The following is a 23463-nucleotide window of genomic DNA, read 5'->3' as shown; positions in this document are numbered from 1 at the left end:
TTCACCTGAGCAAGCATGTGTTAAATTAAGAGATGTTACATGATGTAATGGTAGGCAAGAGGCTGGGGTGAGGGGAAGTAGGGGGATGAGATCCAGACATTGCCTGTATGTTTTATAAATACATAGAAGTTGGGAGTCATGGTGTGTGTTTAGGCCCCTGTTGCTTTACACCAGTTATTGAGGTTTGTTGACCGTTATGCAACGCTGCTCCACATAAAGTGAATAATAAATTGGGGATTAAACGTGAAGAGGATTGCCTATGAGGAGTTATAGTCATACTGGTCTAAAAATGAAGAGTTGATTAGTTTAATGCTTGTTCATTACTTACTCTACTTTCATACACTATTCCCATAGAACAACCCCACCTTCTTGTTCATGCATAGCCCCCTTCCATGTTCAGGCTCTCCATGTGAAGTGTGTAAGAGGACAAAATATTGGAGTTAACTCCAGCATAGAATGCCTATCAATTGACTGACAGCCTTCTTTTCAAATGTGTAAAATCCATTGGACACATGTCATCATTCTTTCCAGCCCTTGGATGCTTATCAATCAGATGTGGTCATTTGTATCATACAACTGCCTAAGGTCACATGATGTATCATATAACAGTGTTTCCCAAACTTGGTCCTGGGCCCCCCCCCACACCCGGGTGCACGTTTTGGGTTTTCCCCTCACACTACATATCTGATTCAAATAACCAACTCATCATCAAGTTTTGATTATTTGAATCAGTTGTATAGTGCTAGGACAAAAACCAAAACGTGCACCCACGGAGGGGGGGGGGGGGGGCGAGTTTGGGAAACCCTGTCATATAGCAGTTTGTAATGGCCATGGTTCAAGGTTAGGCTGTCATCATCCTTCAACGAGGCCACCTGCACTGTGCATAGAGACGACGGCCCGGATAATGGGAGGAGACAACACAGGAGACTGGAAACAAAGAGATGACAAGGAGAGGTGACAAATTGAATTGCCACCTGCAGCTGGTCTAGACTCGAGCTTCGGGCACAGCGGTGAGTTCTCGGGTGACGCGTGAATGAGCCCATTCATTATTCAGATGTGATTATAGAAAACGTGATACCTAACACTTACTATGAAGTGATACATTGGCTCGCAATTATCAATGAATAAATGCACACCATTACTGTCGCGAATGGGCGGGACAGGCAGGCTACATCATTTGAATTGTGAATTGTGCTTCTATTAAATCCACGGTTTCTACTGGGGTTTTATCAGAACTTACAAGATGAACAGACTAATGAATGAAGGCGGAAGACGTTCCAAAATCAACGATGATGTACTAGCCCAAGCAATGGCATGCCTGTGAAGTGCCCGTTCCCCCAACGGAAACACTATAAAATGCAGCAAATCATTATTATGGACACCACTCTACCGGCTGACATCAACAGAAGGGTGAACTGTCGCTACACATTAAAACCAAAAATTGGAATGTGATGATAATGCATTCAACCAGCCTAGCACAACCAGCAGCAGCTGTAGCAAGCTGGCCATGACTTCACTTTCTCCAAGGGTGTTTGTTGCCAGCAATTTGTGATACAATGATACAACTGCTTGCCAACAGCTGAACAATATAAATGTCCCGTCTGGCAAGTAGCCATGGGTTCAATTGAGGCAAAGAAAGGGCGATCAAAAACTTACCGATTGAAGGAAAAGCAATACCCGAACGTAATCCCTCTCGGTGTTCAAAATTTCATTTAAAACACAGAGCCTCAAGCGTTGCTGGCGGTCCGAATCTTTGGTGCCGTGAACACCGCCGTTCTCATGTTGCCCGTCTTCTTCCATAATTTATATTTATCCAAAGAGTAGGAAAATAACGTTAAATTATTATTGATACTTGGTTCACTGCAAAAGTATTCCGAGTTAGTTGCAGTTTAAGTCCATTTTCAACACCGTATCTTCAAACCCCAATGCAATGATGCGCAATGCGTATAAACTTCAACAAAAGTAACAAAACAAAAACATGCGTATTTATTCTGATTTTTTCTCTCTAGAAAAGACAGACACTGCAATAAACGACGAATGATCGATTTTCGAGATCCGATTCCGCGACAAGAAAAAACTACTTCAGCTGAGAATGTACAGCTTACAATATAGGCTGAGGATCGCTAAATCACATGTTCTCAAATTGGTTCGTTGTGTGTCAACATAAGTTTTGAGACGACAGCACATGATGCAGACGGCAGTAATTTCAGACTCTCAGAAGGCAGTCTGAAAAGCGCTTGTTGTCCTCTTGGCTTCTGTGGGGAATGAGAGCAATGCAACAACGTGCCAGTGGTCGCTTTCAGAAGTGCAGCAGTGTAGGGACCGGCTTTACGTTAACATAACGAATTTAATTAAGTTCAATATCAAATAATTAATTCTGCACCTCTTAATTAAATACATATGCCCAGTCATTCTTTCAATAAGGCTGCCTCATTATTTTTACTTTATGAATGGCACAAACCAGGCCTATTGAATGGGCAAGTCAATGGAACAGGCTGCAAATTAAGTCGACTGTTTTATGGATACAATTTAATATTTTAGACGACTGTCATCATTACGAAGAGGGTCTGACAAACACTTTGCTACCACCAAGTTCCTACGGACACGAGCACTGTAGTTGAACGCCAACAACAGCAGTGTCCGATTTATAAATGTCAGCGCAAGGGGACCTCTTGTGGACTCATTGGTAGCACAGCATCAAACTCATACAACAATCCACTGATTCAGAGAACATTAAAAAGTGTGATTCAACTTTATTCCTCAGACACCATGTAAACAAAGGTTGGGGATCAAAAGGAATAAATGAAAAGATAAGTTTTAATCAATGCAGGTTACATTCATTATCCACTGTGATTCTCCCAGACAGTTGCATTACATACATTTTGTTTTTGCCTTTTTAAAAAGAGGAATGCAACAGACAAACCTCACAATTTCTTATATTTTACATATAATTCTTCCTTTCTGTACAACACAAGTTCTTAAATATTACCAAATAACAAATAAGTAATTCAGGATAAGATTAGCTATTGATTGTATGCAATTGCTTTGATTAATTCATATTCCATACTTGTTTTCCTTAACAAAAAAAAGGTAGGCTATGTGCAAAAGCACATACATTCATAAAACCATCAAAAAGTAAGACAATCTAATTCAATGATAGATTAAACATGTCATAGACTAAGGGGTCAATTTCAGACAAATAAATATCTATTCAAATCTTTTTCCAGCTCCTGTGAAAAGTGTGTGTAAAACCCTCCATTGTCTGAATATGATATGCTCACGGGGAGTAATTGGTGCCTGTAACTGGATTTAGACGTAGCCTATTTAAAACAAGTTGTTTTGTTTTTATTAGAATTTGATGATTATTATTCACTGTATTTTTTGGGGTCTTATCAATAGTAAATTGAATCTTGCTAATTGACAACGTCTGGCATGTCCAATTGGAGAGGATAACAAAATAAAGTAAATACACAACTTGAAGCAACCACATATTTAGCCAGGGAGCACATCTAGAACTTATTTATTCATCAAAGCCCAGCCTTTTCGCACCACCGCCAGCTACTGTGCCCATAATTCCCACTGTGAAAATAGCTCAAATATTTCTGACACACCCCTGGACCTATAGTGCTACTGCCCCATTGCATTAGGTTTGTTAAAATAGACCCCAAGTCTTTTCGTCATTTACATTTCACAAGATAAAACTCTTCCTTGAGTATATTTCCAAACTGCAGACCACTGTAAAAAAAGAAGAAAAAAAAAAAAAGTATATATAAAAAAAAAATGTGCTCAGTGCATAAAGACTAAAGATCAAATAAATATGTATGGAGGTTTATCCTTTTCAATCATTGCCATAAATAAATGCACATTATTACAGGCAGACAGTAAAGGGTTCGCTTCAGGGCTTTTAAAAGCACAGTAAGTAAACAAAAATCGGTAAACCAATTGCAATACGCAAAGTAAACTCACGATTGTATAGATGGAATAAAACTTAATTTGCAGTGAATATGAAAATCTGTTAATTCTAATCATTTTCTGATTCCTAATCACATGTAACTGTACTTGACCTTTCCTTATTACAACTAGCCTATCAGTCAACTTGCCATCCAATGAAACAAAGTGTATTTTCGCATAACGTTTTGTTTTAGAAGATGCAACAAAACAAAATAGATCTTGAGACAATCTCACACATTCAAAAAGACCAACAACTTTTCTCCGTACACAAGGAGATGCATTTCTGATAAAGAAGAGCAATGCCTAGACACATCATCTGACAAAAAGTGTGCCTTCTTCAGAATGGAGAAGAACCATGTGCCATCAGTAGTAAGAAGAACCGTATGCACGTCTTCCATCACTTCCATGTGTTGCATCACGCATACAGTATAGACGTGCCGTTGCGTGGGATGGAGTGACTGATCTGATTAGACTTGCAGACGAGAGCAGAAACACCTCAGATGCAATGTTTACATCTGCAGTCTCACGCAAACAGTGCAATATGACCTATACGTCAAAATGGTTCAGTGCCGGAACGAATAATACTGGTCTACTTCATTGTAAGAACAATATCTATGCAATCTCTGTTAGCAGCTGACCAACATTAAAGGGATAGTTCACCACTACACCTTAAAAGTGGTATGAAAACAGAAGAATTTAGATAAGGGGGTGAAGTACCCCTTTAAATGTCTTTGCTTATTTTTCCATGTTTTGAGACTCAGTAAGTAAGCTGACCAATGCCTAATATTGCTGCAATGTTCAACTCCATTTTGTCAATGACATGGAAGACTTTGGACAGATACATGAAGAAGAATACTTTTTTAAAACCGATTGTTTTTAGATAAGATGTAAACACTTTCAAAGTAATATATGGATCCATCGCGTAAAATGTCTTGATCCAACTGCAGTTCACCAAATCTCTCACCACAACCACCCGCACGGTATTGGCCCAAATCCCAGTCTCTCCTTCCTCTCCCCAGCTGTGTCGATATGATACATGTCAAATGATCAAGTAAACCTATATTAGGAGTCTGGTCCATCTACATTTAGGCTACATCATTAAAAACAGAAACTCTAAAATGGAGGATTAAAAGGCCAATAACGTTGTTCACTCTTCATCACAATATTTAAAAAAAGACCAAAAGTAGATTATCCTATTGCAAATTATAGCGCGTCAGAAACTGGTGCCACAAAGCATAGAGTAGACTGATAAGGATGTGCAGTATATTTTCAATGCCAAGTGTCCAGAACTTAACTGGGGCTTAGTAGCCACCAAAAAGACAGGCTCAGATGTGTTCGTACTAGAAATGTACTGCTTGCACCTGGTAACAATTTTTTGACACTGTTCTCGACGTCAATGGCAGCGTTTGACATAAATAACAAAATAGAACTGTATAAATATAGAGAATCTGGGGCTGTGTGTGTGTGTCTGTGTGTGAGTGTGTGTCTGTGTGTGAGTGTGTGTCTGTTTAGTGTTTTTCAAAGGGAGGGGGAGGTCAAAGGTGAACAGGCCTCCCCTCCCCCACGTCTTGGAAGAGTGAGGTGTAGAACTCGGGCTCCAGCTGCTTGTTGCGGTAGCGGTGCACGACGTCTGCAATCTTCTGCTTGCGCCGCACGTGCGGCGGGCTGTACGTCTCGCTCTCCAGTCGCTTCCGCCGGCACACGTTGATAACCGTCTGGCGCACCAGGAACCCTGGGAGAAAACAACAAGCAGAATGTGACATAATGAGCCAAACAAAATAGGAGTGGAATTTAGTCATATTTGTAGTTTGTAATATCCCAGGGGCAGGATGACAAAACCGCCAACACGGCAATGGGTAGAGAAGGAAGCATAACATAAATGACTAAGCCAGAGAGAGACAGTTGAAATTAATCTAGAGGTAGAAAGAGGGAGAAACAGAGAAATGAAAGATTAGAGAAAGAGATGATTTGGTCACCTAGTGCTCTGCGGCTGACCACCATGCCGTCCACCAGGGGGATGACCATGTTGAACTTGCCCATGGCCCCGTGGAGCCTGACCCGGAACAGACCCGTCCTTAGGGGGTGGATGAAGATCAGGGGCATGTCCTTCTCCAGGAGCCCAGACCTGAAGAGGGGGAGAGTTGAAGTGGAGGAGGGAAAGATGTGCAGAGAGAGAGTGGTGGAGTTTGAAGAAGGACATGACATTTCCATTCTATTCAACAGGAAATATGAGACTTGGTCTTCACTATCACAGTGTGATGTAAACTAACCTACTGAAAATGTGACAGTGGATTTTAGAGTGGCCTAACTTTAATTTGACACAATATTGAAACACTTACTCAAGCTTAATTTACAATAGTTTTTGGTAAGTGTTTAGGGTTAGTGTTTGGTTGGGCGTGGGCCTTAGTAGCCTACCTGCAGGAAGTGCTGTTGTTCGCCTCCAAACCAGTGCCGGTTTCCGCCAAGAGATCAGACAGAGGGAAGTTCTCTAGAGGAAAAACAACAACGGGGCCATTTGAGGGGAAACACCTTCAACAGTTTCTCACTTTGGTTTCTCACTTTCAAAGGCAGGTCCTAACGGAACAGTAAAAAAATCATGAGCTGTCTCATAACACTGTACAAGGACAGACATCAGAAATGACACAGCGCCATGATGACGTAAAGTGAAACTGTACTAGGGGACACACAGGGATTTTTAGGGGAAGTTATCGGAGGTTGTTTACCGATGTCATCGTAGCGCTCCACCCAGACCACTAGCACCTTAGTCTCAGGCCCCAGGGGAGGGGCAGTCTTTCCTGTGGAGGACCTCTTAGTCTTCACCATAGAACTCTGCTCGAGGAGAGAGATATAAATACACAGGCATATGGGTGTCCAGATACCCTGAGATTTAATCTATTCCTCAAAAGAATGCAAGAAACCAGCATTCAAATATGTCAACCGTATCCAATGCATTAGTTTACAAGGTCCAATGCAGCCATTTTTATTTCAATCAAATCAAATCATTTCTGGGTAACAATTAAGTACCTTAATGTTATTGTTTTCAATTAAAATGGTCAAAAGGAAACAAAAATGTATTCCTTGCAAAGTGCCATTTCTCAAGAAAGAATTTTGCTAGGACTGTTTGGGAGTGGTCTAAGCGGTGATGGAAAAACTGAAAACTAGCTGTTATTGGCAGAGAGGTTTGGAGCTCTTTCTCATCAGTCTAACTCCTTTACCTGGTCAAAACCGGTGGGATTTTTTTTCAAACAGCTCTTATACTAAAAGGGCATCATCATAATTTTCCCAATTTCCCAGTATTATTGCAACCACAGTGTAGAAATATATATAAAACACAGAAAAAACACATTTGACTGCATTGGCCCTTTAAGTCTTGAAATATTTTTGGGCAAAAAAAATAATTTTATATATATATCAACAGAACAGAAAAATACAAATCTTAGACTTGATGGTTCATGCCACTACGAAAACCCTGTTGAATCTGTGCTCTCAGCTGGTAGAGCATGGCGTAAAACGTATGCACAGATGACTAAGTCGCTTTGGATAAAAGTGTCTGCTAAATGGTATATATTATAATTAATGTAGGATTGTGGGTTAATTACCCTTTGGGAAGCTGCTAGGTTGTCTGAGTGGTTGGGGAAGAGCTCCAGTGTTAGCTTGGGTTGTTTTAGTAAACTAGGCAGGAGGTCTGTGTGTGTGTCCGCCTCCACTGTAGAGTCACTGTGCACGGAGGAATCCTCTGTAAACACAAAAACAGCTATCAGCCGCCCAGGGATGGGCAAAACTGTATCTTCACATAGGCTGCATTAAAAAGACATTACACAACAACAACAAAACATCAAAGTTGGTCAGATGTTTTACACTTCAAAAGGGATCTACCATTAACATAAGACCACGTCCCAGGCCATCTGTTCTGCCACAATCCAAAATGAATGGAATAGATAAGTGGACTCATCTTGACAGAGTACTTTCGAGGTCTGAAAACATCTGACAAACTTTAATGTAATGTTCCTTTAAGACAAAATAAAATTACAATTTAAATACAAAATACGAGCATTTGTAAATGCTGACCGGAGTCCGTCAGCGACGGAACGACAAAGGCGATCTCAGTCAGAGCGTCGGCGTAGTAGAGCACCTTCTTCTCCCCGTTAAATACAGAACCCCCAGTGTCCTCCGGTGTAGCTGCCTCCTCTATGGCGACAGAGCAAAATATGAAACATTACATATTTATCTCGTCTGAGATATAGAATTTGAAAATGTGTACTATGGCTTGGGCTAACCAAGACATCTTTTGGCTATCACCCTGGCTTTCTGAAGCATTACCTATTCACCCTGACCGAGACATAGAATTACAATAATAATCTTTATTATGCTGTATCTATAGCCTGAGTCAACCAAGACATCGCCCTGGCTTTAGCTCAGCGAGCTAACACCTTCAGTGGTGAATGTGTCACACTGACATTATACGCCCGGATCTTCATCTTTTAACTTTTTCCTGAGACCCATGGACATGTTTTAGCTTTCAGAGCTAATCCCCTGAGGTGAACCAATAGCCTGGGTTCCATGTCGGTTACGACCCCTGGGGTGAGTGGCTCACCTATCTGTTGTGAGTCATTGTCGCTGCTGCAGGAGTTAAGGGACCAGCTGGTGTCCAGGTGTCCGGTCCAACCGGGGTGCCGGCCCACATCCACGGGCCAGCCCAGAGACAGCAGGAACTCCAGGAAGTGGGGCTGGACACTGGAGGACGTCTCCACATTCCTCAGGATCTACCGATTACAATGCATCATTCACACAGTGGATCAGGATCTACCAATCACAATGCATAACACAGTGGATCAATACAAACATACATTTTCTCATGCCAGTTTACACTGTATCAAAAGTAATAAGTTCTCACCTCGTGGCTGGTTTTCTGTCCCGCCCTCACGTAAAACACAAAGACGGTGTCAAAAGGTCGGCATGGCAACAGGTCCAAGTAGGCGATGTCATCAAAGAACCCTGGCATTGAGGACTCCAGTCCGATGAGGTGAGGGGGTAAACGGCTGTTGCCCGGTTCCTGGAGTAAGAGAGTCAGTACAACGTGAACAGGTCATGCTTTAGAGCTATGGCCCCTTTTCAATCAAACCCAGAAACTGGATTTTGCGATACAGAATTGAGGTAAATTATAACATTTTCCATAAACAGTGGCCAACCACTGACTAAATAGTGTCCCGAACCAATGACAAACTACAGTTCCCAACCACTGACAAACTTCAGTTCTGAACACTATGAAACTACAGTTCAAACCTTCAGTGCCTCTAGAGATAGGAAGCCAAAATGAGAGAGGAAGAGGCGGGCTGTCTGGAACTCCTGGGCGGGCGGAGGGGGTTTGCAGTCAGTCAGGGGGTCTGGGAATGACTTGGAGCTCCAGACGTCCTCGCTGTGGCGCTCCAGGGAACACTCATACTCAATCTGCTTGGTCATCATGCTGCGCAGCCTATCATGCTGCATCACCAGCTGAGAGGAGGACGGGCAAGGTCAAGTTTGTGTGACTGGAGGCAACTGTAAGGATGCAAAGCACTCACCAGGGTTGGGTTAAATTGGATTTAAATTCAGGAAGTAAACTGAAATTCCTATAAAACAAAATGTCTTAACTGAATTGTGACCCGATTCAGGAAACTAGGCGTATGTCGCAAGTCACAACTTCACAGGAGAGACGTTTTTTTTCAAATCAAAATGCGTTTTTTAGCAGAAATGCCTTCTCGAACATGTGAACTTTGATGAGCCTTAATAACAAACTTGTATGCCATCTGTAAATACGAATAAAATAATATTTAAATTATGAGCCTTGTTGGTTAAGCCACAGAAAAAGACAGCAACTTTCCCACTAGCCATGATTGGCTGAGATAATGAGTGGGCTGGACATGCCGAGAGAGGATTGATCTGCCATATAGAAGGGTTCTGTCTATTTGAGCTGGTCGGTCTGTGTTGGTAATCCTGTCGAATGCAGCTTTTTTTTTTTATGTAGTGTGTAGTGGAGCTGCATAAGTGTTGCTCTCCACTTTCTGGAGGATCAAGTTTTGAAATCAGTGGAATTAGAGTATGATAGCTAAAGAGATGGAGAAAACACCTGCCTCCGGATTACATCTTCAAACTAAGGGCAATTGTGGCATGGCGTTCGTGACAGGGAGACGCTTCCATCACGCATGATGATGTATACAGGTAAGATAGGCTAGCATTAGCTAGCTAATTTCTCATTACACGTTTCTAATTTTGACAGGAAGTGGTTTTATTTCAAGCTAAAGTTTATTGTTAGCTAGCTGCCTAGCTGATGTTATTATTCATATCCCAGAGCCGTTTGCTTTTCTAGTTAGAGCCTAATGTTAGCTAGATAACATTCAACCTGGTTGGTTAGCTCCCAGCATATTCATGCAGGGTAGTAACGACATGATTTGCCACTGTGTTAGTTGTTGTTTGGCTCGTTAGCTAACATTACATGATGTGTGTGATCTTACACGTTGTTTACCTAGCTAGCTAGCTATATGTCTTAAGCTAAAGTGTACACCCGTTGAATATAGCCGGTGTCAGTAAACGTCCACAAAAAAGCGCAATGAAATTGTTGCCAGCAGAGCTGCTCAGGCTGTTTTCATGTTATCCAGAGGTAAACAAATCATCGGCCAGAGCATCAAGTTTGCGCTCTAAACGCTCCGAGAGCGAAACGAGATGGGTGAGGCTAAAGCTTAAGAGGGTGTGAACAATGCTGAATGGGTGTAGACAAAGAGCTCTTCACTAGATACCAAAACATTCAAAGGCCATTTTCTCAAAAGTGAGTTTACAAGTTTATCAACTTTCAAAGCAGAATTACTTTCCCATTGTTCCTCAAAAATGCAGTGTATGATATACCATTTTGTAGCTCTGAGTCTCTACTTTGATCCAATGTAAAAAAAACACAATGTAAAATGTTGCTACATAAAACCGAATCCAGGTGGTGAGTCACAATTTAAATGAAATTGACCCCAATCCTGACACACACTCAAACCTCACGTTGTATAAGGTTTGTAAATATATTAGTGTATGTACCTGAAACTGTACCCACCCTATAATCTTAAACAATGTAAGTAAACCAAGTTCTGGCACAACCATACCTCTACCACAACCACTGCAATCAAGAACAGATCAATGTTAGTCTAAGGGCTCTATTAATATCTGAGTGGCATAATTAAGGCAAAACAACACAGGCTGGCTTTGATATAATAGAGCCCCCAGTAACCCAGATTAGATAGTTAGGGAGTAACATAACAATGTGAGTATTCTCCATTTTCCACCCTTTCATCCCATCAGTGATCTGGTTAACCTTTGACCTGCCTCAGACTCCTGAAAGATAGGACAACTCACGTGTGGGTGATTATTCTTCAGTGTGTATGTCACACTCGCTTCATCCTGTCAGTTCATAGAAGACACTTGACTCCAACAACAATATACCCAAATAATATTAAGTCTCCATAAAGCCTCCATAAACACCTTTTACTCTCTTTATGCTCTGTGCCAAATTTTCTCTTAAAAAGTCACACCCTTAGAAATAGTTTATATTGCACTACATTTTAGCACTAATAGGGGCTGTGTTCGAATACACTCACCTAACCCCCTCTACTTGCATTCTTTCCTTCCTTCATGACCATGGATAGTTGAAAGAACTGGATAGGTGAAAGAACTAATATGAAAACCTATCAAGGTACTTTCAAATTATTAGTCGTGAAGGAGAGGATAAGAAAAGTAGGACTATCAAGAGGTTTGACACTTTACCCTCTGGTATCCTAACCATTGGGGTCGTGGTGCGGTTCGGTCCCGCTCACCTCTTTGCTAACGATGTCGTCCAGGTCTGGGATGCTGACGTCGGCTTTGACCAGGGGGATCTTGTCCACCTCCTCAGGGAAGGGCCTCTGCTTGACAGTGTAGCGAATCCCCACGTCATTGTTCGGCGCTGGGCGGCTCTCAGGGACAAACACCTGCTGTAGGAGAGCAAGGAATTATTATATACAGTTGTGTTTAGTTTTAATAACAGTGGTGTATTCTTTACTGTTTAGTATTAACTACTGGTGTAAACAGCTACCACAACAAAACTCACACTTAAATAATCCCATATATATATATATACACACACACACATATACAGTGGGGCAAAAAAGTACTTAGTCAGCCACCAATTGTGCAAGTTCTCCCACTTAAAAAGATGAGGCCTGTAATTTCCATCAAATCCAGAAAATCACATTGTAGGATTTTTTATGAATTTATTTGCAAATTATGGTGGAAAATAAGTATTTGGTCAATAACAAAAGTTTCTCTATACTTTGTTATATACCCTTTGTTGGCAATGACAGAGGTCAAACGTTTTCTGTAAGTCTTCACAAGGTTTTCACACACTGTTGCTGGTATTTTGGCCCATTCCTCCATGCAGATCTCCTCTAGAGCAGTGATGTTTTGGGGCTGTTGCTGGGCAACACGGACTTTCAACTCCCTCCAAAGACTTTCTATGGGGTTGAGATCTGGAGACTGGCTAGGCCACTCCAGGACCTTGAAATACTTCTTACGAAGCCACTCCTTCGTTGCCCGGGCGGTGTGTTTGGGATCATTGTCATGCTGAAAGACCCAGCCACGTTTCATCTTCAATGCCCTTGCTGATGGAAGGAGGTTTTCACTCAAAATCTCACGATACATGGCCCCATTCATTCTTTCCTTTACACGGATCAGTCGTCCTGGTCCCTTTGCAGAAAAACAGCCCCAAAGCATGATGTTTCCACCCCCATGCTTCACAGTAGGTATGGTGTTCTTTGGATGCAACTCGTCGTGTTTGGAGGACAAAGAATGCTGAGTTGAGTTTTTACCAAAAAGTTATATTTTGGTTTCATCTGACCATATGACATTCTCCCAATCTTCTTCTGGATCATCCAAATGCTCTCTAGCAAACTTCAGACGGGCCTGGACATGTACTGGCTTAAGCAGGGGGACACATCTGGCACTGCAGGATTTGAGTCCCTGGCGGCGTAGTGTGTTACTGATGGTAGGCTTTGTTACTTTGGTCCCAGCTCTCTGCAGGTCATTCACTAGGTCCCCCCGTGTGGTTCTGGGATTTTTGCTCACCGTTCTTGTGATCATTTTGACCCCATGGGGTGAGATCTTGCGTGGAGCCCCAGATCGAGGGAGATTATCAGTGGTCTTGTATGTCTTCCATTTCCTAATAATTGCTCCCACAGTTGATTTCTTCAAACCAAGCTGCTTACCTATTGCAGATTCAGTCTTCCCAGCCTGGTGCAGGTCTACAATTCTGTTTCTGGTGTCCTTTGACAGCTCTTTGGTCTTGGCCATAGTGGAGTTTGGAGTGTGACTGTTTGACGTTGTGGACAGGTGTCTTTTATACTGATAACAAGTTCAAACAGGTGCCATTAATACAGGTAACGAGTGGAGGACAGAGGAGCCTCTTAAAGAAGAAGTTACAGGTCTGTGAGAGCCAGAAATCTTGCTTGTTTGTAGGTGACCAAATACTTATTTTCCACCATAATTTGCAAATAAATTCATTAAAAAATCCTACAATGTGATTCTCTGGATTTTTTTTCTCATTTTGTCTGTCGTAGTTGAACTGTACCTATGATGAAAAGTGCAGGCCTCTCTCATCTTTTTAAGTGGGAGAACTTGCACAATTGGTGGCTGACTAAATACTTTTTTGCCCCACTCTATACACACACAAAGTGGCTTGCGAAAGTATGAACCCCCCCTTGGCATTTTTCCTAACTTGGAAATAAGTTGGCAACAAATCAAGTGTGTATCACTTGATTTACACAACATGTGCAAAGATTTGAAGACGCAAAATATTTTTTATTGTGAAAAACAAGAAATGAGACCAAAAAAACAGAAACCTTGAGCGTGCATAAGTATTCACCCCCCAACGTCAATACTTTGCACAGCCACTTTTTGCAGCAATTAAAGCTGCAAGTCTCTTGGGGTATGTCTCTATAAGCTTGGCACATCTAGCCACTAGGATTTTTGCCCATTCTTCAAGGCAAAACTGCTCCAGTTCCTTCAAGTTTAATGGGTTCCGCTGGTGTAGAGCAATATTTAAGTTATACCACAGATTCTCAATTGGATTGAGGTCTGGGCTTTGACTAGGCCATTCCAAGACATTTAAATGTTTCCCCTTAAACCACTCGAGTGCTGCTTTAGCAGTATGCTTAGGGTCATTGTCCTGCTGGAAGGTGTTTCTCTGTCCCAGTCTCAAATCTCTGGAAGACTGAAACAGGTTTCCCTCAAATTTCCCTGTATTTAGCGCCATCCATCATTCCTTCAATTCTGACCAGTTTCCCAGTCCCTGCTGATGAAAAACATCCCCACAGCATGATGCTGCCACCACCATGCTTCACTGTGGGGATGGTGTTCTCGGGGTGATGAGAGGTGTTGGGTTTGTGCCAGACAGTTTTTCTTGATGGCCAAAAAGCTCAATTTTAGTCTCATCTGACCAGAGTACCTTCTTCCATATGTTTGGGGAGTCTCCCACATGCCTTTTGGCAAACACCAAACGTGTTTGCTAATTTTTTTCTTTAAGGGTTGGCTTTTTTTCTGGCCACTCTTCCGTAAAGCCCAGCTCTGTGGAGTGTATGGCTTAAAGTGGTCCTATGGACAGATACTCCAATATCCGCTGTGGAGCTTTGCAGCTCATTCAGGGTTATCTTTGTTGCCTCTCTGATTAATGCCCTCCTTGCCCCTGGTCTGTGCACTTGAGGGCTGCCCTCTCTTGGCAGGTTTGTTGTGCCATATTCTTTCAATATTTTTAAAAAATAATTTTACCCCCTTTTCTCCCCAATTTTCTTGGTATCCAATCGCTAGTAATTACTATCTTGTCTCATCGCTACAACTCCCGTACGGGCTCGGGAGAGACGAAGGTCGAAAGCCATGCGTCCTCCGAAGCACAACCCAACCAAGCCGCACTGCTTCTTAACACAGCGCGCCTCCAACCCGGAAGCCAGCTGCACCAATGTGTTAGAGGAAACACCATGCACCTGGCCCCCTCGGTTAGCGTGCACTGCGCCCGGCCCGCCACAGGAGTCGCTGGAGCGCGATGAGACAAGGATATCCCTACCGGCCAAACCCTCCCTAACCCGGACGACGCTAGGCCAATTGTGCGTTGCCCCACGGACCTCCCGGTCGCGGCCGGCTGCGACAGAGCCTGGGCGCGAACCCAGAGACTCTGGTGGCGCAGCTAGCGCTGCGATGCAGTGCCCTAGACCACTGCGCCACCTGGGAGGCCATATTCTTTCAATATTTTAACAATGGATTTAATGGTGCTCCGTGGGACTTTCAATGTTTCAGAATTGTATAACCCAACCCTGATCTGTACTTCTCCACAACTTTGTCCCTGACCTGTTTGGAGAGCTCCTTGGTCTTCATGGTGCCACTTGCTTGGTGGTGCACCTTGCTTAGTGGTGTTGCAGACTCTGGGGCATTTCACTTCACCAATTTGGACTATTTTGTGTATGTCCATTACATGAAATCCAAATAAAAATCCATTTAAATTACAGGTTGTAATGCAACAAAATAGGAAAAACGCCTAGGGGGATGAATACTTTTGCAAAGCACTGTGTGTGTGTGTGTGTGTGTGTGTGTGTGTATGTATATAAATAAATACAATTAGTTAGGCTGTCTTGTATACATTCACAGCATGCAGTATATAGACAAAAAAAGTAGATAAGAGTTTTTTTTAAAGGAGCGTAGTCTCTAATCTTGACAGCTTCAGATGGTGCCTGTTCTTGGTGAAGGCCTCTATTCTGCTGTTGGATGGTGGTGCTGGAGTTGGCTTCATTAGTGGTGCTGGAGTTGGCTCCATTAGTTTAGTATGCTAGCAGTTCTATTGCTAACATTTCCCTATTTGAATAGATGGCCGCCTTTTACATAATAATACTCGTGTGCAAGAGATCCTCCAATACTGTTACTGAGCTGAGCCGTACTGAAACAATATCAGCGCCAGCACAGTACAGAGTAAGTGTGTCTAACTGGCAGACCAAGGTGGCACAGTGGGCCAACTCCTCTCACCCTCTGGTTGGCCCGTGCTCCTCTGGGCTGGTGGAAGAGTTGCATAGTCCAAGCGTGTCGGCCGGCCATGCCCCGGATCAGGACCGTCACTGACGGGCTGGGGTCTGAGAAGACAGCAGAAGCAGTTACACCGGGCTCCCAGTGAAAGTGGAAACCAACTACTAGTTTGAGCCAAAATGGCCACCTGACTAGCCACCTGCCACTGAGATGCCTACTCACTGCCATAAGACACTATCCTATTTGCATTTATGTCTCAGTATTTAACTGTTCACTTTACAAGATGAGTCCAATTGAGCAACACAAACATCAAATACAACAATATTACAAACTGTAAATAAATATAAAGAACGACAAGAATCATCAATACCATAAAGGACAACGTTACTAAAGCAATAATACATGGGGGGTGACTTATTGTGGTTGTAAACAAGGCTGCGGTCTTCGCCTCGTACCGTCTACCACCACAGCCGTGCTAGTATCACGGTAAATCATAACCAAAGTGAATTATTGCTTTAGAAAACGGTTTTACACGCCCCACACTCACTCTGCTCATTGCCCAGTGGCTGCTCCAGCATGGCCAGGATGACTGAGTTGTCCAGGACAAAGTAGCGGAAGTTGCTGGGCCCCGTGGCGCTGAGCCGGGCGTAGCGGATCAGAGTGTCCTCATTTAGCAGGCTGCAGGTAGAGGCCGGGCCGCTTGGGGATGGGAAGGCCCCCAGGACCTGCATAATACTGGACAACAACAACAAGAGAGGGAGGGGAGGGACAGATACAGACAGTGGTTTCAAATAGTCTAGACTGATCCCCAGATGGGACCAACAAACATTAGTCATTTGTTTTATTAGTTATTAATGGACCGTGTGTAATTCTGAGCATAAATGCAGTCGTTTCTTTTAGAGCACACTGTAGCAAAACCTTTTGAAACAGAACAAAAATCTGCATTTCTTATTGTACAAGTCTGGGTAGTCCCACCCTGTATCCACCAGTTTCCTTCCAGTTGGTTTCTAATGAACACATCCAAGGTGTTTAGTGCATTGTGCTGGATTTAGAGCCTCACCAGGAGAGGGTGGCCTCTGCTGCATCCTTGACCCTCATGGAGGCGGGGTTGTGCTCCTTCTCTCCCTTGTGTCTCACCTCCTGCTCCTGTTTGGACTTGCTGCCTGAGATACCCAGCTCTACAATCTCCAATACCTCCATCAGACAGTCCTGACGAAGACGCACGTCAAACACAGGCATCACGCTACACATATTTAACTCCACATACACTACCGTTGAAAAGTTTGGGGTCACTTAGAAATGTCCTTTGTTTTTGAAAGAAAAGCACATTCATTGTCCATTAAAATAACATCAAAATGATCAGAAATACAGTGTAGACATTGTTAATGTTGTAAATTACTATTGTAGCTGGAAACAGCAGATATTTAATGGAACTCCTGTGGTCCAATGGCACGTTGTTAGCTAATCCAAGTGTATCATTTTAAAAGGCTAATTGATCATTAGAAAACCCTTTTGCAATTATGTTAGCACAGCTGAAAACTGTTGTTCTGATTAAAGAAGCAATAAAACTGGCCTTCTTCAGACTAGTCGAGTATCTGGAGCATCAGCATTTGTGGGTTCGATTACAGACTAAAAAATGTCCAGAAACAAAATAACTTTCTTCTGAAATTCATCAGTCTATTCTTGTTCTGAGAAATGAAGGCTATTCCATGCGAGAAATTGCCAAGAAACTGAAGAGCTCGTACAACGCTGTGTACTACTCCCTTCACAGAACAGCGCAAACGGTCTCTAACCAGAATAGAAAGAGGAGTGGGAGGACCCAGTGCACAACTGAGCAAGAGGACAAGCACATTAGAGTGTCTAGTTTGAGAAACAGACGCCTCACAAGTCCTCAACTGGCAGCTTCATTAAATAATACCCACAAAACACCAGTCTCAACGTCAACAGTGAAGACGCAACTCCGGGATGCTGGCCTTCTAAACAGAGTTGCAAAGAAAAAGCCATATCACACACTGGCCAATAAAAAGAAAAGATTAACATGAAAAAAAGAACACAGACACTGGACAGAGGAAGATTGGAAAAAAGTGTTACGGACAGACAAAGTTTCAGGTGTTCGGATCACAAAAAAACAAATGTCAAGCATGGTGGAGGTAATGTGATGGTCTGGGGGTGCTTTGGTGGTGGTAAAGTGGGAGATTTGTACAGGGTAAAAGGGATCTTGAAGAAGGAAGGCTATCGCTTCATTTTGCAACGCCATGCCATACTCTGTGGACGGCGCTTAATTGGAGCCAATTTCCTCCTACAATAGGACAATGACCTAAAGCACAGCTCCAAACTATGCAAGAACTATTTAGGGAAGAAGCAGTCAGCTGGTATTCTGTCTATAATGGAGTGGCCAGCACAGTCACCGGGTCCCAACCCTATTGAGCTGTTGTGGGAGCAGCTTGACTGTATGGTACATAAGTGCCCATCAAGCCAATCCAACTTGTGGTAGGTGCTTTAGGAAGCATGGGGTGAATTCTCTTCAGATTACCTCAACAAATTGAAAACTAGAATGCCAATGGTCTGCAAGGCTGTAATTGCTGCAAATGGAGTTTTCTTTGACGAAAGCAAAGTTTGAAAGACACTTATTTCAATTAAAAATCATTATTTACAACCTTGTCAACATCTTGACAATATATCCTCTTCATTTTTCAACTCATTTCATGTATGTTTTCATGGAAAACAAGGACCCCAAACTTTTCAACAGTAGTGTATACAAAAAGTTATTCTACTCTAAAATCCACTGTCACACAAAGCATATTGCCATTTTGCACATTGCTGTTGAATAAAACACAATGGACTTAGTATAAACCTACTGCCAAAGCCCTTTTACGGTGTAAAAGTTTAGTTATGACACATTTTTCCATCTTAGTTATTTAGCAGAACCTCTTATCCAGAGCTACTTGCAGTAAGTGCATCCCACTAGGTTAAGCAGGGGGAAAACAACCACATATCTCAGTTATTGCACTTATGATATGGTGGGTAGTTTAGTGTTAGCACAGTTAGGCAACACACTACCAGGATACACTTCCACACACCATACCCAGGTGGCAGCACCAACCGGGTCAGTGGCGGGTGTTAAGCCTTATTAAGCCCACAGGTGGAGGCAATGGGGAGATGATTAGTGTGCAAGCTTGCAGAGCCAGGAGGCTGCAGGTTTTTATTTTCTTGGTGGCCATGTGGCCTTTGGTTTTGGGTTGAATCCTTAGTTTTGGACATGTCCTTTTTAGTATACAGTTGAAGTCGGAAGTTTACATACACCTTAGCCAAATACAATTAAACTCAGTTTTTCACAATTCCTGACATTTAATCCAAGTAAAAATTCCCTGTCTTAGGTAAGTTAGGATCACCACTTTATTTAAAAAATGTGAAATGTCAGAATAATAGTAGAGTATTATTTATTTCAGCATTTCTTTCTTTCATCACATTCCCAGTGGGTCAGAACTTTACATACACTCAATTATTATTTGGTAGTATTGCCTTTAAATTGTTTAACTTGGGTCAAACGTTTCACGTAGCCTTCCACAAGCTTCCCACAATAAGTTAGGTGAATTTTGGCCCATTCCTCCTGACAGAGCTGGTGTAACTGAGTCAGGTTTGTAGGCCTCCTTGCTCGCACACGCTTTTTCAGTTGTGCCCAAAAAAAATCTATAGGATTGAGGTCAGGGCTTTGTGATGGCCACTCCAATACCTTGACTTTGTGGTCCTTAAGCCATTTTGCCACGACTTTGGAAGTATGCTTGTACATTTGGAAGACCCATGTGACCTAGCTTTACCTTCCTGACTGATGTTTTGAGATGTTGCTTGAATATATCCACATAATTGTCCTTCCTCATGAAGCCATCTATTTTGTGAAGTGCACCAGACCCTCCTGCAGCAAAGCACCCCCACAACATGATGCCGCCACTCCCGTGCTTCACGGTTGGGATGGTGTTCTTCGGCTTGCAAGCCTCCCCCTTTTTCCTCCAAACATAACGATGGTCATTATGGCCAAACAGTTCTATTTTTGTTTCATCAGACCAGAGGACATTTCTCCAAAAATTACTATCTTTGTCCCCATGTGCAGTTGCAAACCGTAGTCTGGCTTTTTTATGGCAGTGGCTTTTTCCTTGCTGAGCGGCCTTTCAGGTTATGTCGATATAGAACTTGTTTTACTGTGGATATAGATCCTTTTCTACCTGTTCCCTCCAGCATCTTCACAAGGTCCTTTGCTGTTGTTCTGGGATTGATTTGCACTTTTCTGCACCAAAGTACGCTCATCTCTAGGAGACAGAACGCGTCTCCTTCCTGAGGGGTATGATGGCTGCGTGGTCCCATGGTGTTTATACTTGCGTACTATTGTTTGTACAGATGAACGTGGTACTTTCAGGCATTTGGAAATTGCTCCCAAGGATGAACCAGACTTGTGGAGGTCTACAATTTGTTTTATGAGATCTTGGCTGATTTCTTTTGATTTTCCCATGATGTCAAGCAAAGATGCACTGAGTTTGAAGGTAGGCCTTGAAATACATCCACAGGTACACCTCCAATTGACTCCAATGATGTCAATTAGCCTATCAGAAGCTTCTAAAGCCATGACATTTTTTCTGGAATTTTCCAAGCTATTTAAAGACAGTCAACTTAGTGTAAACTTCTGACCCACAGGAATTGTGATACAGTGAATTATAAGTGAAATAATGTCTGTAAACAATCGTTGGAAAAATTACTTGTGTCATGCACAAACTAGATGTCCTAACCGACTTCCCAAAACTATAGTTTGTTAACAAGACATTTGTGGAGTGCTTGAACCAGCCTAAGTAAACTTCTGAATTCAACTGTATATGTATATCGGTCACCATTTTGAACAAACAATAATACGCTTGGGCTAGCTGGCTCTGGACCTGAGGTAAGGTTGCAGTCTCCTGGGCACATGTACATACAACACAGTCCTCATACACTGATTTCTCACATACACACCTTAAATCAGGTTACAGACCCCTAGAATTAGCGAGGGTATCAATATTAGCAAGCTACTTATTAGTTTCATAACACAAGGAGACCCTCCTTTTAAAATAGCTGCTATCAGCAGAATCAGTGGCAGGAAGAAAACATGTGCAGGTGTGAGCGCAAGAAGACATGAGGACTTTTTTCCACCCTACTGTCCAGGTGGCATATGGCCATCTGCTGAATCATTTTACTTTTACAATCTGGTTTGGAATCCAGTCTAGACTGAGGTGACCGACCTTCTCATCCAGCATGTCTGGGTGCTCGGTCAGCCACACACACAGACACTGGAAGGCTGCTACGATCATGGAGTGGAGGTCTCTGGAGTGAAGGGGGGCCGGCCGGCTGCATTGGTACACGATGTAACCACACACTGAGCTGACGGCACGCTTACGGTCCGCAGAGTCCACACACGCCTTCACCTGAGGACACAGAGCCAGAAACACACTTTAGATATGCATGTACAGTGGTTGGGTGGATGCTAAGCCTGAACACATTGAAAAGGAGTGTATTATCTTTTTATTAAGGGTTATCCCTTGCAGAAGAGTGTTTTACAGCTGGGTGGGTAGTGGCTGGGTCTGATGTGGTGGACTGGTGTTAAGTCTCAACATGTGCAGTGGTGATAATAAAAATATAATGGATTTATACGTAATGAAGGTAGGTTGTGTGTTGGGGTGAAGTTAGGGCCGGTGTATGTTAAAGCTGGGATGTCTTTGGGTACTTTGGTTAGAGATGGGGTGGGAAAGGGGATGGGGTGGGAAAGGAAAGTTGGAGTATATTGAAGTTCAGTATACTCCAACTTCATCTCGAAGTAAGGTTTAGCTTGTGTTAGGATAGTGTACAGTAGTTAGGTTTAGTGTAGGTTGGTCTAGTTTAGTGTAGTTAGGTCTAGCATGCGTTGTTGTGGTGTCACCTTGGCCAGGCCAGCCAGCAGCTCCAGGGCGGCCAATGAGATGCTCATGTCGGACCTCCACTGGGAGTTGAGCCTCTGGGTGACCAGGTGTATGCTGCGCACCAGAAGGCCCGCCGCAGTATCTGTAAAAGCTAGAGGATGTAAACCCCGAAACACCACCACCATCACAGATGGACCACCCCATTACTCATCTGAATAATGACCTCAATAAGATCTGATCATGTGGCAGCCTTCCATAACACAGCACACAGAAGATACACTAATCATGTGAAATATCAGATGCAGTGTGAAACTGGAAGTAAGCGTTAAACTCAACAGGTGAAAACAGAATTCACACAGTAAGAAAAAAATGTATGGCTTTTTAAGTTAACTTTATCGCTCTCGTAGCACATGTAGTCACATCAAATATAGTGTTGAGGGATAGTCTTTTCCAGTTCAAGACCAGTAGCACAGCATCACGGCAAACAGTAGTAGTACTTGCATCACATACAGATCATTTTTACCCAGCGCTTTTTAACTCTGTATATCACTTTCACCACGTTGGCTATGGACAAATAGAGTGTTGTTAATTAAGACATTGACCAGGTGTCAGTACTTGTGAATGGAAACAGCAACAACATTCAACATCTGAGTGAAATGAATAGGCTAAATACAATTATTGTAGTAATGGCTATCGTGCTAAACAATACATAGCATGCCTAGTCTGACCTTAACGCAGCCTGCGTGTGAAAATGGCTATTGGTTACAATCGGTATAGCAATTGTGCTATCGCTAGCTAGTTAGCATGTAGTAAGTCCTTATTGTAGTCTGGGACGTGGCTACAATCAGTTATCGTACTAAAGCTAGTTATAATTTAAAGGACTAGCTTTACCGTAGTCCCGGAGTAGCGCCTGGGCCGGGCGCTCTGAGTCTGGGCTGGTGGCCTCAGTGCCAGTGCTGCCCCCGCTAGTAAAGCTGAAGCTACTGCTGGTGCGGCTGTGGCCCTTCAGCCCCGTGTGGCTCCCATCCACACTGCCCTGGTACCAAACAAACACAGGGAGACAGAGCGCGTTAGCAAAGCCTCCAAATTCAACTCCATTGAGCTATTTGTTTATTTGAGTCAATGACGGTAGTTCGGTTTATATCAACACCGACAGAAATCATAAAGGCCTTACCGTTTCAGTTTGTGCACCTATGGACTCCAACAGTGCAGAGTCTTGAACAATATTAAGCATTGCACCTGAAAGGATGAAAATGTATAGATTTAATACATGTAAGGGACCAAAAAAAGACAAGAGATCAAGAGAGGAAGAGAGAGAGAATGGTACTGAGTGGCAGACCTAGGATGAGCTGGGTGTTGTTGGGGTCCGTCTCTGTCTGCAGGGCTCCGATGAGGACGTTGACAAGACGTAGTCTCAGGGACAGGAAGGAAAGGGACTGGTCGTTGGGTGCCCCATCATCATCACTGAACTTCCCCTCCAGAAGAACCTACACATCAATCAAATCAGTCAATCTATTGGTCGCCCTACCCACAACACAAAATC

At 42.9% G+C, this 23463-nt stretch overlaps 2 protein-coding genes across 5 annotated transcripts in view; both read right to left on the bottom strand.

Moving 5' to 3' along the window:
* The window catches only part of prex1 (phosphatidylinositol-3,4,5-trisphosphate-dependent Rac exchange factor 1), a 112260-nt gene extending 109992 nt beyond the window's left edge, over positions 1-2268 (bottom strand). Inside the window, exon 1 of the mRNA XM_071371612.1 lies at positions 1657-2268. Within this exon, the coding sequence (XP_071227713.1) occupies positions 1657-1800 (144 nt within the window). The 5' untranslated portion in view covers positions 1801-2268. The remainder of the gene's footprint in view (positions 1-1656) is intronic.
* Positions 2269-2738: 470 nt separating this feature from the next.
* LOC139557168 (ral GTPase-activating protein subunit beta-like) overlaps positions 2739-23463 on the bottom strand; it is a 41399-nt gene continuing 20674 nt past the window's right edge. For 2 of the 4 annotated variants that reach the window (XM_071371614.1, XM_071371616.1), the window contains 18 exons: positions 23260-23407; positions 23095-23159; positions 22812-22956; positions 21941-22062; positions 21267-21449; positions 17063-17211; positions 16550-16737; positions 16006-16109; positions 11781-11936; positions 9235-9444; positions 8846-9004; positions 8546-8714; positions 8020-8139; positions 7551-7687; positions 6675-6780; positions 6367-6439; positions 5928-6076; positions 2739-5683 (listed from right to left, as the gene is read on the bottom strand). In XM_071371614.1, coding sequence (XP_071227715.1) covers positions 5487-5683; positions 5928-6076; positions 6367-6439; positions 6675-6780; positions 7551-7687; positions 8020-8139; positions 8546-8714; positions 8846-9004; positions 9235-9444; positions 11781-11936; positions 16006-16109; positions 16550-16737; positions 17063-17211; positions 21267-21449; positions 21941-22062; positions 22812-22956; positions 23095-23159; positions 23260-23407 — 2580 coding nt within the window. In that variant the 3' untranslated portion in view covers positions 2739-5486. The remainder of the gene's footprint in view (positions 5684-5927; positions 6077-6366; positions 6440-6674; positions 6781-7550; positions 7688-8019; positions 8140-8545; positions 8715-8845; positions 9005-9234; positions 9445-11780; positions 11937-16005; positions 16110-16549; positions 16738-17062; positions 17212-21266; positions 21450-21940; positions 22063-22811; positions 22957-23094; positions 23160-23259; positions 23408-23463) is intronic. The other 2 variants (XM_071371615.1, XM_071371617.1) reach the window with 1 other exon arrangement.

Source organism: Salvelinus alpinus, chromosome 28, assembly GCF_045679555.1.
Source record: "Salvelinus alpinus chromosome 28, SLU_Salpinus.1, whole genome shotgun sequence".
NCBI classification, from domain to species: Eukaryota; Metazoa; Chordata; class Actinopteri; order Salmoniformes; family Salmonidae; genus Salvelinus; species Salvelinus alpinus.
The sequence above is the reverse complement of the archived record's forward strand: the minus strand, read 5'-3'. Positions and strand labels throughout refer to the sequence as shown.